General features: G+C 34.1%; 1 protein-coding gene across 8 annotated transcripts in view; it reads left to right on the top strand.

Moving 5' to 3' along the window:
- Positions 1–16,484, top strand: part of gapvd1 (GTPase activating protein and VPS9 domains 1) — an 85,645-nt gene that overhangs the window by 26,909 nt on the left and 42,252 nt on the right. For all 8 annotated transcript variants that reach the window (XM_087263131.1, XM_087263132.1, XM_087263130.1 and 5 more), the window contains exons 3-6: positions 3,546–3,813; positions 5,587–6,162; positions 7,554–7,640; positions 9,563–9,697. In XM_087263131.1, the coding sequence (XP_087119257.1) occupies positions 3,546–3,813; positions 5,587–6,162; positions 7,554–7,640; positions 9,563–9,697 (1,066 nt within the window). The remainder of the gene's footprint in view (positions 1–3,545; positions 3,814–5,586; positions 6,163–7,553; positions 7,641–9,562; positions 9,698–16,484) is intronic.

Below are 16,484 nucleotides of genomic sequence, written 5' to 3'. Positions count from 1 at the left end.
CATCCCCGCTTCTAGCAGCACACTCCATTTCCGCATTACTGGATCTGTAGCAACAACAGACCGCAAGGGATGATGGACAAGCATGGGCTGATGGCAATTGTAGTTTTCGTTACCTCCCGTTCGCTTCATTCGCCTGAGCAAATTTTCTCAGAAGACCTATAGTTTTACCGAGTCATGCGACTTCGGTAATATCGAAAAAAATTAATATTGCGGTATGACGGTATTTACAATACCGTTACATCCCTAACGTTTACATTTTAAATAAGTGGCAAGAGGAATGGGATGCATTGGAAAATAATAAATTACATGAAATCCAACCTAAAATCTCAAACAGAATTTTTAGACTGTTTAAGAATCTATTTGATCAAGTTATTTTTCTAGATGTCGTATTAGGCATACAAGATTAACTCATGCCTTTTTACTTAAAGATAAAGACCTCTTCCTTTACCGTAAAACACATTTTACTGGACTGTCCTGTTTTTAATGATTCTAGAAGACTTTTTTTATGAAATGAACTCTCTTAAGGACATTTTTAGTAAAGTGACACCAGAATTTTTAAAAAATTCTTATAATTTATTAACACTAAAATCGTATTTAACTTGTGTATTCATTTGTTTGTTGTTCTTAATTGTTTATTTATTATTGAAATGTTCTTGCCATGAAAATAGCCTTGGTTGCCGACATGACAATAAAAAAAAATACATTACATATTAGAAACAAAGACAAATCAGTCACGATATTTTTAATCTTTTTTTGTTTTACCTTGCAAAAATAAATAGGGTGAAATATGTCTCATACAGAGCTCATGCAGCGCTCGTGAACCAGAATTTTATAATAAGATACATGTTTTTAAAAATTGAAAATTATTTTATGCTATTTAAAGTAACATTCAGAAATGTGAGTTTAAGCCTCAAATCCTTTGGATATTTGGATGATGTGTCTTAGGGCTGGCTGTACCATATTGGAAAAATTGCGATGATTTTCTTTTAAAAAATAGTAATTTTTTTGATCAATTCAATTTCACCAGAAGGTAAATAGCTCTATTTGGAAAGAACTCATTTACATTGAATGGATGATGCTGTAGGAGATAAAATTATGCATAAAATATAAAAAATAATTACAAGCATAAATAAAAACAAAAGAGCAAAGATAATTAAACTGTGGATTTCTAGGAAAGGTGCAGAAATTGAATAATAAAACTGTCATCATAAAAATAACTCAAAATGATTCTTTATTAACCTCCCAGTGCTTAGTGGCCACATATGTGGACAGCACATTTTAGCTCTTAAGTGGCTATTTAAAATACTTAAAATGTTTCATATTTTGTTACAGACATACAGTGTCATCCTGCAACTGTTTTGCAGCATATGAAATGTCCCAAACACTAACTGTCCAAAATGGGAAACAAATGTTGTTTTTACTTTCTGATAGTCAAAACATGTTCAAAAATGTTCCGTGTTAAATATGCATTACAAAACAGTCAGGAAAAAGTGTTTTATGTAAATTCAGACCACGAGTCCACATATATGACATCATTTTTTTCTAAAAGTACATCATATCAAAAGATGATACTTAGGTTTTTATACTAATTAGGTTCCAATAAGCCCAAATAGCAAAGAGAAATAAAAACATGTTGGGCCTTAAGAAGTTAAAGTTACAAATAGTTATTTTTTTGACTAAATGCTTTAAACTCTCCTGAAATGCTCTTACATATACGTATAATAAACTTTTACTCCATTATGGTGAAACTGCAGTGATTCCACAAATCTCATGTCTTCTGATCTGGGGTGCTGGTCAACTGTAATATCTACATAATGATATCAATGTTGAAACTATTTATAATATGCAGCATTAATCTTAATATTGACCTAATTTATTTAATTTAGATGTTCTGAAATATTTACCATAAAAACAACAGCATATGAACATATAAGTTCCTTTAGACACTTCTGCACGGTAAAACTGTAAAACCGAACCGTATCTAGGCCTAATAAAAGTTTATGGGAAATGAAATGGTATCTATAATTTCATTAGTCAATGCGTAAAAGTAACTTGTTTATAAAGCATTTTAACTGTTCTGGGAGATTACTTTTAATATTATCTTTATAGTTTATGAAAACTGTGCTAGATTTCAAAGTGTTATAGATCAGAGAAATCCAATACTCACCCAGAAGAGAAGTTTTTGAAAGTTGACAAAATAAACGCATTTAAATGGCAAGTGTGAGCAGTAAGGTGTTTCTTTTGTCCACTTTTGATTAGATCAATGAAAATGCACCTTAATACCAGTGCAAACTAGTCCTCTGAGATCACTTTGTGGATTATCTCAGTGGTAGTGGCTGGGGAAAGAGCCGAATGAGTTATCTGGCTTTGCAAGTTCAGGCATCTGATTGACTAATGCTTGCTTTTATGTCTTGCATAATTTCAGACTTGGGAAAAATATTACTCAGCCTAATGTTCCTTCAAACCTGTATATGTTTTTTTTTTCTGTTTGAAACATTAAAAAGAAGCTTTCTTTTTTTCTTTTTTGCAGTTGTTCTAGTTTTGAGTTGCTGGGTTGTAGTTTTGTGCTGTCATCAGTGATAATACCATAATTGTTGTTGATTTTAATAAGGTGTGAACTGACAGCGAGTATGTCACTTTTTTTTTATTGTGTGCCAGTATGATTATAATTTTGATAGTGATTTTGTACAAGAACAGCCCACTATATGGTTAATATTTACAGAGTTACACTTTAGACTTAATGTTATATTTTTTCTGCTTTTCCAAGCAAACAAAACAAGAGCTGAAAATCATATATCTTAAATCTCTTTTAACCTGAACCATGAGAAATTCAGTTATTTCTTTTCATGGCTTAATTTGTCCATGAAACTGTAATTTTTAAAGATTCAGTTCAGATTCAGAAGAGTAATTCAGTCAATGACTACGTTTACATGGACATCAGTAATCAAATTATTTGTTTTAATCTGAATCAATAATATGATTAAGGTGTTTACATGAGTTGCTTTTTGAACATTCCTTTCGTTTTTTTTTTACATGTTACAGCACATAATTCGATTAACGTCATTGTCACCACAATATCCACATTTCCTCTGGAGTTTAATGTAATTTCGGGTGTTTCATTTTTAATTTGTCGACTTTAACTGCAGTTTCACTTTCATTCAGCAACATTTCATGCATGCCCCCCATGACAAACAAGATATTAGATGAGAGTAAGAACTGCTGGAAGAGTGTTGTTTTAATGGAATTTGATACTGCACGCTGAATGCAGGAATCTGTCGTCCTTCAATGCCTCTGTAGCTGCAGAGAATAGTGTCAAACAGCTGTGTGTTTATAGACTGTCCTGACGCAAAATACGGTGAAAATCCTACACAATGGTAATAGTTTGATTATTCCCTTTTAATATTGCATGATTAAGGAAATCAGCAAATATTATCTAGATATTTTTTTATCTCGACAGCATTTGCACCTTCACACCAATGAATTTCTGGGTCAATTTCTGGCTTATTTGGCATTTAGTCCTCTAAATATGTCTATTTTCTTTCCAGTGCCGAGGCCTCACCTGCAGAATGCTGCCAGCATGCCAAGTTTCTGGAGGACACACAGTTTGTGGATGGTTATAAAACACTGGGCTTTCAGGAGAGCATCTATGGAGAGTTCCTGAGCCGATTGAGGGAGAACCCGCGATTGGTGGCGTCCTGTCTGGTGGCAGGAGAGAGACTTAATAATGAGCACACACAGGGGGTCATACACACTGTCTTCACCACTCTCTATGGCAACTGCATCATGCAGGAGGATGAAAGCTACCTGCTGCAGGTAAAAGAAATGTATATTACCTACATACCTATGTAAATAAGGGAATAATATTTCCTATCTTACATACCCATGTATATAAGCATATATGTCTTTGCTGTTATATTACCTATAAGATAAGTATACATACGCTGGTTTACTAAAACAGGCCTTTTCTGACAAATTCTGACCCTACCATCTGAATAATGCAGCAGAAATCAAGACCAGACAGCATTTTTCAGATCTTCTGTTGCTTAAATTTAGCTTTTAGTTTGTTGTTGTTTATCGATAGTAGTTTTACTGGTGTAGCTTATCTGCTTCAAGGTTTGATGTGTTGAAAATTCACATATGCTCTACTGCAGACTTCAGTTATATCTAGTTGGTTATTTGAGTTACTGTCCAGTCTGACCATTCTCTTTTGACCACTAGGCATTGGATATTTTTTCTTTTTCGGATCATTCTCTTCTCACTGTAAAACTGTAGATCAGCAGTTTCTGAACTGATTCGGAATTAGTCCCAATAACTTTGCCATGTGTAAAGTCAGCTAAATAGTTTTTTCCCCTTCTTTTGATGGCTAACTGTTTATAATAATCATTTTAATGCGTTGATGTTTTGATCAAGAAATGATTCTTTTCGATTATTAAAACTAGAGCTGTGCATTTTGGACAAAAGAAATATATCATGATTTTCTTGAACAATATTGCGATTTTTGATTTTAATCACCATTTTGACACACAAATGTTTTACAGTGTGAATCTGAAACATTTTCTAAGGAAAACAATTAGGTCTTTAAGACCTGTAACAAAAAGGTGTAACAAATTGTGTGTGTGTGTTGTGTGTGTGTTTTGTGTGTGTGTGTGTGTGTGTACCATCAAACTCATGTAAGGCTCCAATGTTTTTCTTGACCACATATCAGAAGTAATACTTTTTTTTTTTTTAGAGCAAAGCACGTTAAAAATAATGAAGGAAGCAAGGCGCTCATGCTTTTCATGCACTTTTAGAAGTGAAATGTGACTGACAAGTCTTACAAATTACCTGGCTCTTTGATGGATCAGCCTTCCTGTATCCAAAGTAATCCCACACCATAGATGTTGACTTTGTTAGAGCACAAAGTCTTCCAATGCTGAACTCATCATTCCTGTTTGTCATTAAGTTCTGTCTCCTGTTCTTGCCCTGTGTTTTGACCGAGGGTGTCCAAACTCGGTCCTGGAATGTCGGTGTCTTGCATATTTTAGTTCCAACCCCAAATAAACACACCTGAACCAGCTAATCAAGCTCTTTTTAGGTATACTAAAAACTTCTAGGGACGTGTGTTTAAGGAAGTTGGAGCTAAACTATGTAGGACACCGGCCCTTCAGGACTGAGTTTGAACAACCCTGGTTCAGACGCACTGTGTTATGATTGGTTTAAATAGCATACTGCAGGAGCACACAGAACAATCATGCTGTAAGGTGATTTTGGTGAAATTGTGCATGTTCAAATCGCGATTTTGACACTATTTCAATTAACTGCTTAGCCCTTATTAAAACTGTTGGGTTTTTGTGAAAACAATGATACCTTTTTTCAGTTTTCATTGTGTGAAATTTCTAACAACTGAACATTTATTTAAAATATAAGTATTTTATGACATTAAAATATCTTTACGGTAAAAATGTTCTTGATTAATGAAATTATTAATTTCTTTTGTATACTAAGAATTGGAAGTGCATGAAGTATATAAATATATACATGTTCGATGGTGTTAAACACTTATCCAATAGGTTTTTTGTCTAATTTTTGCTGTCCTACTCTCATCAGGTGCTGCGTTATTTGGTAGAATTTGAGCTAAAGGAAAATGACAACCCTCGTCGGTTGTTACGGCGAGGCACGTGTGCCTTCAGCATCCTCTTCAAACTCTTCTCCGAAGGCCTGTATTCAGCTAAACTTTTCCTCACCGCTACTCTCCACGAGCCCATCATGCAGCTTCTGGTAGAGGACGAGGACCATCTAGAGACAGATCCAGCCAAACTGATAGAGCGCTTTACCCCAGCCCAGCAGGAGCGCCTGTTTGGGGAGAAAGGCACAGACGAGTACCGCAGAAAGGTTCAAGCAGCAGTGGAGGAAAATGAGGCCAAGCTGGTGGCTCTTGTAAACACCTTTATCGGCTACTTGAAGCAGAACACCTACTGCTTCCCACAGAGCCTGCGCTGGATCGTGTCTCAGATGTATAAGACGCTGGCACGAGTGGAGAGGTTGGAGGTTGGGGAGGTGAGGACGATGTGCACAGACTTGCTGCTCACCTGCTTCATCTGTCCAGCCATCGTCAACCCCGAACAGTACGGCATCATCTCAGATGCACCCATCAATGAGGTGGCACGCTTCAACCTCATGCAGGTAGAGGATAATGCTGTAATGTTAGTTTTATTATCAGTTATATTACAAATTAGTGCTGGACAAAGATTGAGATATAAAGTATCCAACATAAAGGTTTGCATTTACATAATACAAGTAGTGTGTTTACTGTGTATTCGTTTGGTAAATAAACACACGCACGAATGCATATATTTTAGTAAATGATTATTTATTATATAAAATAGATATGTATATGATACAAATTAATTTTTATAGATACATTTTAATGAATAAAAATAATAATCTATGTAAAACTTTTGTTTTTAATTATGAGTGTGTATTCCCTATATGTAATAAATATTAACATCAATTTTTATTTGGGATACGATTACAGTATTTCCTCTAGAATTTTTTCCAGCTGTGGCTGTAAGCCTTTTTTACACAGATCTACTAACTACCTGTGGCGTTATTTCAATGACAAATGTCTTAAGCGCAGCATTACAAGTCGAGATCGCATTTATGCAATAGCTTACGAGCATGCAAATCTCTTTGCTTGCGCGCCGATTTCCTCTGCTCGTGCACAAAACTTCTTGTAGGCCCCCTCAAATATACGCTGCTCAAGCGCAGATCTTCTTGTGCACTCTTAAATAAATGCTGCTGATGTGCGATTTGGTTGATTTAGTTTATGTAACAAGTATGTCTCCAACATTTATTAGATTTGCTAGGAATATTTATGAATGTCTTCAATAGACCTACAGAGTGGTATAAATGCGTCCTGAAGTAAAGTGAAATGGCTATGAGTCGTGTTTGCTGGACTTGCACATCACGCACCTGTCAGTCAGCCAGTCAGCCAGTCAGTCAGTCTGCACGTTACCTTAAAGGTTCAAACAAATGACGCACAGCACTACTACGGTTACAGAAAAGTTTGCGCTGTTATAATCCACTTACCTTTTAATACGTTTTAGTGCGATTATCACTCGCTGTTAAAAAAAAAAAAAAAAAAACATGACTGAATGTTTTAATTGAAAAGCTGTAATGTAGCCGTTGTGGGATAAATTTTGTCGTTTATATTTGGGATATGGGATAAATATTTGCCATTGTTAATTTTAATACGTTAACTAATATTTACTAATGAGATTTTAGTATAATAATTTGTACTTTATCATCCTTTTGCAATTAGTTTAAAGCATTATTTGCTCTGAACATGTGAATACAATAACACAATACACCAAGTATTTTGGGCTTTTGTTATGCCTGTTAAAGTAATCTTAGATCAACATTGTGATATATTGTATACCAGGATAAAACCTTCTGCAGTTTATCACAAGAAAATTCAACAAGCAAAGCTAATTTTGAGAGAGAATTTTAGACATAATATTGTCCTTTTTTGTTTTGCTCAATATCACACCCTAAACTGTTATCTGGTGTTTTAGGTGGGGCAGTTGTTGCAGCAGTTAGCAATGTCTGATGCAGATGATGGAGATCCTCGACGTAAAAGCAGTTTATTAAAGTTTGACAAGGTAAGATGCAATCCCAATTAAGCCTGCACGATATTGGAAACAACTAACATTACATTGTTTTGTTTTCATGCGATATATATTATGACATTACTGTAACTTCATAAGATAATTTAAATGACTATTCTGAATTCATATAGTTTTATTGTGATAATTTTGTAGGGAGTTTGTTTATTATGAAGTACAGTAAACAAATTATAATTAGAAGAATAGTTTTTACAAAAGAACAAAGATACAAATTAAATGGACAGTGCTTTATGGATATTCAAACAGCATTGAGGTAAATGTAATGTAACAATGTAATATGATTTTAAACAATGTAATCAAATATAAAATAACACTATCAGCACTGTATAGTCTTCATTGTAATAAAAAATAAACATTTTAACTAGAAAAAAAAAACTAAAATTTATAATTTTGTAGTGGCCAAATGCTATAAACTAATTTGAAATTTTACTAAGCCACATGCCTTTTATTTGTTCACTGTAGTCTTGATAAACTTTGCTTGTGTTCTGAACGGTTTCCTGGTTAATTATAATCACAACTCAACATCGCAGAATTCTATTGGCATAATCAATACTAAACGATATATCGATACTAAATGCTATATTGTTAAGCCCTAATCCCAATATTGCAAAGCTTTCTTGTGTTTATATATGCTGTAGCAAATTCTTAGTAAAACCAACACCATTGTAATGATATGATTCTCAACACTATTTGATCACACAATTAAATATGTCACTGAACATTTGCTGATAAATTTTTTAAAGCCAAACCTCATATTTCCTCACATGACAGTGTGTATTGCAATTAGTGCTGTCAATCGATTAAAAAAATTAACTAATTAATCGCACTTTAAAAAAAAATTAATCACAATTAATCGTGATTAATCGCATTTAAAAGACTGAAACTTGCAGTTTTGGCTATTCGAGTGTAAAATTAATGTAAACGCAAGACAAATACTGTTTAAATTCAAAATATAATTCATTATTAGAATTTTTGTTTAACTTGTAACACAGATTTCTTCATGTAAACAACATACCCACAATAAACCATCAAGATCCTGGCTTGACAGCCATAATTATTACAGAAATAAAAACACAGGCATGTTAATGCCATTTGAATTTCAAAACAACCAATGCCAATAAAGAAAACATTGATTTCCATGTTGGATTCTAAGTGGACTGCAAAAAAATGCCAAAATACAGGAATTGCAGATATGGAAAATTTTAATAATAATAATAAAGTATAGAACATCTGTGCATGCCCTTGAATAGGTTTACCAACTCCCATTCTATAAAAGCACAAAAACCATATATAGGAAATAACGAGAGTTGACAAATTAAAAAACTACTTTTTTCATTTATTTATTATTAAAATAAAATCATAATCCACTCTGGAAATGTGGGTGCCTGTGTGTTTTAAGGGAGCCTAGAAAATAATGCGCATAACAAAAACTGCCTGCTGACGCACACAGTTAATGTTAATTAATAAAATAAAGATAAATAATAAAAGCAATGTGTCAGAGACCCTAAACAAATGTATAACTCAACAATGAAACATCAAACGTAGCTCACAGCTTTTACATTGTCAATCAAATGAACTTAAACAATTAAAAAATGCAACAAATATTTGTTTGGGCAGAACTACATGTAAAAAAAAGTTGCTTAAGTTGCACACTAGCCCGGCCCAAAAAGTATGTCGAAACAGTGGGAAACTGCCCGGCGTCTGCCCCTGGCCACAACAGGAAAAAAAAAAAAAAGTGTTAATTGCATAAATTTTTTTTAACGCGTTAATTATTTCAAATTAATAGCATGCGTTAACGTGTTAATTTTGACAGCGCTAATTGCAATACATTGATTAAAGATTGAAATAAGTCAGATGGTGTATATTGTGTATCGACTCTAGTTTTTTGGTCTTTTCAGATGTGTGTTGCCGCCTTTTTGGACGTGGTCATTGGTGGAAGGGCTGTCGAGACTCCACCGATGTCGTCAATGAATTTACTGGAGGGCCTCACACGGACTGTTGTTTACATGACTCATAATCAGCTTTTAGCTTTGGTAAGTAATAAAGAAAAAGACACTCATGGAAGGAAGTTAATGTCAGCTGACTTTTATGGTTACGTCATCAAAAGTACAAATGAGCTCAATGTTGCCTTTCGCAAGGTTGAATGAAATAACAGGCCTGAGTAGTATTGGAGTGTGGGGTTTTGTAAGAATTCGCACTATGACTTGTTATATGAGTACTCCTTTGCACTTTCACATCCTTTTTTTTGGCAAAATGTTAGGGCTTCAAGAAATAGATTCAATGTTTCCGGAACAGCTCTCTTAAGATGAGTCTTTTTTTTTATTTTTATTTCAGCTTAGTCGATAAATATTCTGAACATAAAATTGACAATATTGTACATGCAGTAAAAAAGATATTTGATTTAATATTTACTTATGATTCTGTAAAATATAAAGATTTTCATCTTTATGTAATGTCATGTATAAATAAATAAACAATTAATAATACATAAATTTAAATAAAATGTAATAAATAAATTTACAAGAAAAAATTTATATACATTTTAAAATAAATAAGTGGAAATAAATAAAAGTGGAAAAATACTTGTGTGTATAAATCTAAAAAAACATGTATGTATTTATTTATTAATTTATTCATATTTGCCCTTTTACATTTACGTGTTACAAATAAAAATTATTATTTATACATTTGTAATTTTGTCAGACTTAGTGTTTCATACAGCTCCTGCACGTGAATCAGTACACAAGGACATTAACACAAAGTCTGATTGCACAATTGCAGTTTTTTTTCTTTAATTGTAGTTAAATCGAAACTGAAATTCTATTACCAATATCCAATTCCTGTAAGCGCTGTTAATAATGATATTTAGATGTATATGTAATTATGTGGTTTTATGCATTTTTGAGAACTACGAAAACCAGAAAACCCCTACTAAAAATTTATGATATTCTAAGTGTGGTCTCCTAGCTGTTCCTAAAACTCATCTGCGATCTAGGGTCGACAGGGTCTTTTGTCATTATGCTGCTCGCTGGACACTCTATGTACAGTTGAAGTCAGAATTATTAGCCCCCCTTTGAATTTTTTTTTTCTTTTTTTTTTAGATATTTCCCAAATGATGTTTAACAGGGCAAGGACATTTTCACAGTATGTCTGATAATATTTTTTTTCTAGAGAAAGTCTTATTTGTTTTATTTCGGCTAGAATAAAAGCAGTTTTTTTTTTTTAAACAAAATTTTAAGGACAAAATTCTTAGCCCCTTTAAGCAAATTTTTTTCCGACTGTCTACAGAACACACCATCATTATACAATAACTTGCCTAATTACCCTAACCTGCCTAGTTAACCTAATTCGTCTAGTTAAGCCTTTAATCATTAATGTCACTTTTAGCTGTATAGAAGTGTCTTGAAAAATATTTAGTAAAATATTATTTACTGTCATCATTGCAAAGATAAAATAAATCAGTTATTAGAAATGAGTTATTAAAAATATTATGATTAGAAATGTGTTGAAAATGGTTACTCTCCATTAAACAGAAATTGGAAAAAACAACTAAACAAACAGGGGCTAATAATTCTGACTTTAACTCTAGATAGATATAGATATACTTCTATAATTGTTGTATCATTAATGCATGTTGTCTTGATTTGTATGTAAAGTGCTTTAAGAAAGTAACTTTTACAGGTGCTATATAAAATAAATGTATTATTATTATTATTATTATTTATATTATTATTATTATTATTATCATTATTATTATTATGTCCATTTCAGTATCTTTGCACGTTCAGCAATTCTTTTACTTATCTCTGCTTTGTCCATGATACATTTTCATCCTTTTGCCTTTTATAACAGACCCAAAACATCATAGTATTGCAGACAGCCATTAACTGAAATTTCATCATACCTTTCTCATTTTGTTCTGTTTTCAATCACCTCTATTCATTAACATGTTTCTTTAATAATACATTTTTTAAGCATTTTTTCGTAATTTTACAATCACCTTTATTACTCAAATTCCTTAAATAATATATTTTTATACAACTTTTTTATATTGATTATCCTGACATTGTTTAAGAATCTGTTCTATGATTTCACACCACATACTGTATACAAACTTTTTAAAGTTGTCCCTGTTTTTAACCTCCTTAGCTTTTGTTCTTCTTTCAGGTTAAATCCCTCGTCTTTCATCAAATTTTTTTTATACATTTGAGAAAAAAATATTTCTAGCTTCAAACATAAATTGTGCCATTTTAAATTGAACTAAATCAATAAACTTAAGTATCTTCAATTTAGAAAATAAAGAACTTGTATGCTTCAAATATCCCACATTTTCTATCCTTCTAATTACCTCTGTATTGTGCATACGGGTTGTAAAATTAGATTTATATATATTTCTACAAATTTCAACACAAAAGCTCCTATTTGGCAACACAAGTGTGTTATATTATACATATATTGATTTATTGCCCATCCATCTCTGATATAGAGCAAGCAGTTTCAGATTCTTGAAAATAAACTTCAAATAAACGCTTTGATATCAGGGCCTTTAAGCCAAAATGTAGCAGCCAAGTAAATCAACGACTTTTTTCTGATCTGATATTTTACAGTTTATTAAATTGATAACTGTATCATGTCATTTATTAGTGATTACTAATCACTTTTTTATTCCTTTGGCACCCTTAACCACAACATATCACTCAGCTTTTTGCCATAGTCAGCTCTTACACAATATCTATAAAAAGTTCTCGTTCTGTCAAGAAACAAGAGATTGCAAAGTAGGCATGTCTGAACCGGTCCCGTTAATCCAGCAGTAACAGTCGCTCCACATACCTTCAAAGTCGTAATGCTTTAACTCTTCCTGCCCAGCACTGCTAACAGCTAATAACCCTGCCTTTCCCAGTTTTCTTCTCCGCAAGAGCAGCAAGGTGTTCATCATCGCACTGTCATTTACAGAGCCAATTAGCCCGACTCCTATGTTGTTATTGCATTAGACTCACTGTTTGAAATTCACTAATGATGATCGCTGAATAATGAGGCCCACCTGCTTTAATTACCAGGACTGATGAAGAATGAGTTCAAAGATTACCTGAAGACATAAAGAAATCTTATTGTGTATCTTTATAGGCCTTTTTTTCGATATGATATCGAAAAATACCTATTTTTTATTTTTTTTTGCTTTGTTTCCACCAAAATAAAATGTGCAGTGTGCAGTCGTTTCACAGATTCCCGCACTGGAGTTTTTGTTTATATTAACCCATGAATTGATTTAGTATTGTTGTAGTTTAGATATGTAGTTTATTGACACACTGTTATTTCCATCCACCTATTTTTTTGCACATTTTAGAATATTCAATAAGAAATGGTTAATGAAAACTGCAAGATGCTCATATATTTTGAAAATTTGCATTAAAAAAACTTAATGCGCACAACTGAGTTGGATTAACTTTTTATCCAATACCAAAATATGTGCATAAGCTACGATGGAAAGTCATTTGCTAAACAAATTTCAGTTTGCGCATCAAAAGTTTTGTGATTTTTGTTTTGACAAATAAAGATAAAATGGGACACAATGAGATTGTGGTAATGGAAAAACCTGCTAGCAGACCACATTGTAAAACATCTGAAATGTTGTTTTGGTCTTACTAAAACCTCTTAGTCCATGTCCGTCATTAAATTGGTTCAGTATTATTACCTCCCAGAGCGGTCTCAGACCTCTAAAAACCAGTTAAGACTGTTCATTGCGTTTTGTCTTTGTCTTCTGAGGCACAAGTAATTTTTCATATAAGAAAAGAATCGCACAGTGGCTTCTCCTACCACAGAAAGTCCGGTTAGATATTTGATGATCGTTTTATCAGGAAGTGGCGATTTTGCTCTCTTTGACAGGAAATGGTGCTTAATATGCAAATGTTTTATGCAATATTCTAGTCTAAGGATGTACTCACACTAGGTTATCTGAACATCGGCCGGTTGCATTTCCCGGTTCATTTGACAAGTAAGGGCGTACTCGCACTATGCTATCCGAAAGGTGCCCAGGCTGGTTTCCTAGATTGTTTGAGAAGTGTGAGTGCTCTGGATCGGACTTAGGCACGGTTCAGTTAGCCAGCCCTGGCCCGGTTGGAAAAGGTGCCAAAGCACTTGGGCTGTGTAAGTGCAAAGCACGCCTGAGCCTGAAAACTGAAGACGAGACGTGACTTTTAAGAGACTGTTTCATATGGATTAATTAATCATTCTTACTGTTTTATGAACGCAAACTGTCGTAGATTATTAAAGACGCAAACCCCTCAGTGGACGACAGCTGCACCTTTAGCAAACCTCCTAATGTCTACAGCACGAAGACTTTATGATTGCTTATGAACATCAAAAGTTGCTGATCTGTTCTGCGAAATATCTGACTGCGTGTCACTGCCTCCCAAAGTCAGAAACGATATAACGGTATAAAGAAATCTCCACTGTGCTGTGAGAGAGCGCTTTTTAAACTGAACAGCGCATCATCGATGATGTAGCGAGCTCGGGCCGAATGTAATGAGAGTGAGGGCCATTGCGGAAGATGGGAGGGGGCACAAGCGTGCTTCAGCCTGATTCAAGGCAACTGTATATAGTGGGAGTACGCCCTGAGAGTGTTGACTGTCCCTGGCCCAGTTGGAAGAGGTGTGCCAGAGCTTGGTTCGGTTGGGCTTTGGTGCGGTACTCCCCAGGGCTTATTTGTGCCAAAAAGCACCGGATCCGGCACCTCTGTAATCTGATCTGGCACCTCATTTTACTGATCCCCCGTTCATTGTTCACTTTCACTTTCCCAACCCTCTTCACTTTCGTCTGCGACAAACAACCGCTCTATACTTTCATCCTTAATCCTTTCAATCTGGACACCCCTCCGCCATCTAACATTTAATCCACTGCACCCACCCCCTGCTCTCCACTTTCGTGCGTGACACCTCTCCATCCTCGGGTTACATGCCGGATCGGTTACTCCGATCTGTTCCAGGACCTCGCAATTCACAAATTAAGCACTGGGTGTGCCTGTAGTGTGAGTGCAAAGTGCGCCAGAGTGCAAATCTGAAGACGCAACGTAACTTTTAAGGGACTGTTTAACCCTCTGGGGTCGAAGACCACGTATACGCGTTTTGACAGGTGGTGGCGTCAAACTGCTGAAATGAACTTAAATTACACTTTCAATTTTGATCGTACAGATAAGATCAGTACATCAATTGAATCTGTTAGGTGTCTACTTTTTGTTCTGTACACTCACAACAACAACAAACGTGTGTGCTTTTGCAAAATAAGGAAAACAAACAGTGTAGGCATTCTGTCTTTTCTCTCTCCGTGAACTGCTTTTAGAAACGAGTCAGTAAAATGCGCTAAAACTCAGCGAATACAAAACGCACACAGATGAGAAATGTATTTCTAGAAAACTTAAAGTGTCTACTTTTAAACGCAGCTATGCATGTTGAAAACAAACATTGCATGATAAAGTAATCAGTATGAAACCAACGCTATGTCTAGTTTCTCAGTCTGATCTCATTAGTTTTAATGCGACCACGCCCACGAGGCATTGTTATTACAAGCGTCTAAGGCGCGAGCAGACTGTGGTCAGAAAAACACGTCACTAAAATGAAAGGAAACGCAGCAAATAGTCAACAAAGAAGATAATTTATGATATCTATATAAAGCTTGATATGTCTACTTTTGCATTAACCAATTCAAGTCGAAAATAAATGATCTCTTTTTTATGTAATCCGTATAAAAGTAAGGACTGTACGGATTCTCCTATATCGCCTCATTACAGCAGCGTGGTCCCGCCTCTCAGTAAGCGCGCTTCATATGTAAATTCAGATGTGAAAACAATGGAGGTAAAGGACCAGTGGCAAAGAGAGCTAAAGTAGACAAGAAGTACTCCGAGTTTGCTCAGTAATGAGAGTCATTCCGACAAACTATTAGATGAAGATGTAGCCTTCAACTTCACAAAATGTTTAAAAACGCTACAGAAGTGGACCAAGATAAAAACAATCCTGCGTCTGTCAGTCTCTGCTGATGTCAAGAAGAAGGCCAGCGGTTACAATAAAATACTGCTTTTTTCCTGCCCTGCTCCCCATCACAGGATACCTGTCTGCAAGGTTACATTTCTAAGTGTCCTTTGTAAGTTTATTATTTAAATAATTACTGTGAATACTGAATGAGAGGATGATAACTTGCGCCAAAAGCTGCTGTGATGCACGCGACTGTTTAAAAGATTTCATTTTCGCACATGGTGTTGTTTTTCACCTGCTTTCTTTTGCTTACAGTAATTTTTGTTAATATGGATTAATTATCACTCTTTAAAATAACATTGCTCTAATATGAGATTACCAAAACTAACTCAGAATCGTATTATTATAATTTAAACTTTGTATATACTATTCCATATATTATAATGTATTGTTTTTTTTAACCATTTTAAGATGTTTGACAATGTTAAAATAATATGTTGCATTTTGGCATGTTTTTGACTTATTTATAAACTATTTATAGATATAAAGTTAAATTAAAAATATCCTGGATTTGAAGAATATTGTATTCCTGGACTTCACTCAGCTCAAGAAATAGTTTAATTTATAAAATTTTAAATGAACTTGACTGTTGATGTCTTAAATAATAATGTCAAATAACCAACATTTCTCAAAATGGATAAATCTAATTTTGCAACAAAACTCATTTACAAAAAAAATAAAAATAAAATAAATAAAAAATTAAAATCTGTAGATTTGCTATGTGTAAGTTTAAAAGTTTGCAGAGTTTTATACAGTGTACTGACTCTCACAAGTGTATCTCCAGTTATTTTGTGTG

This window comes from Danio rerio, chromosome 8 (assembly GCF_052040795.2).
Source record: "Danio rerio strain M-AB ecotype USA chromosome 8, GRCz13ab, whole genome shotgun sequence".
NCBI lineage: Eukaryota > Metazoa > Chordata > Actinopteri > Cypriniformes > Danionidae > Danio > Danio rerio.
This window is presented reverse-complemented; position numbering and strand designations above follow the sequence as displayed.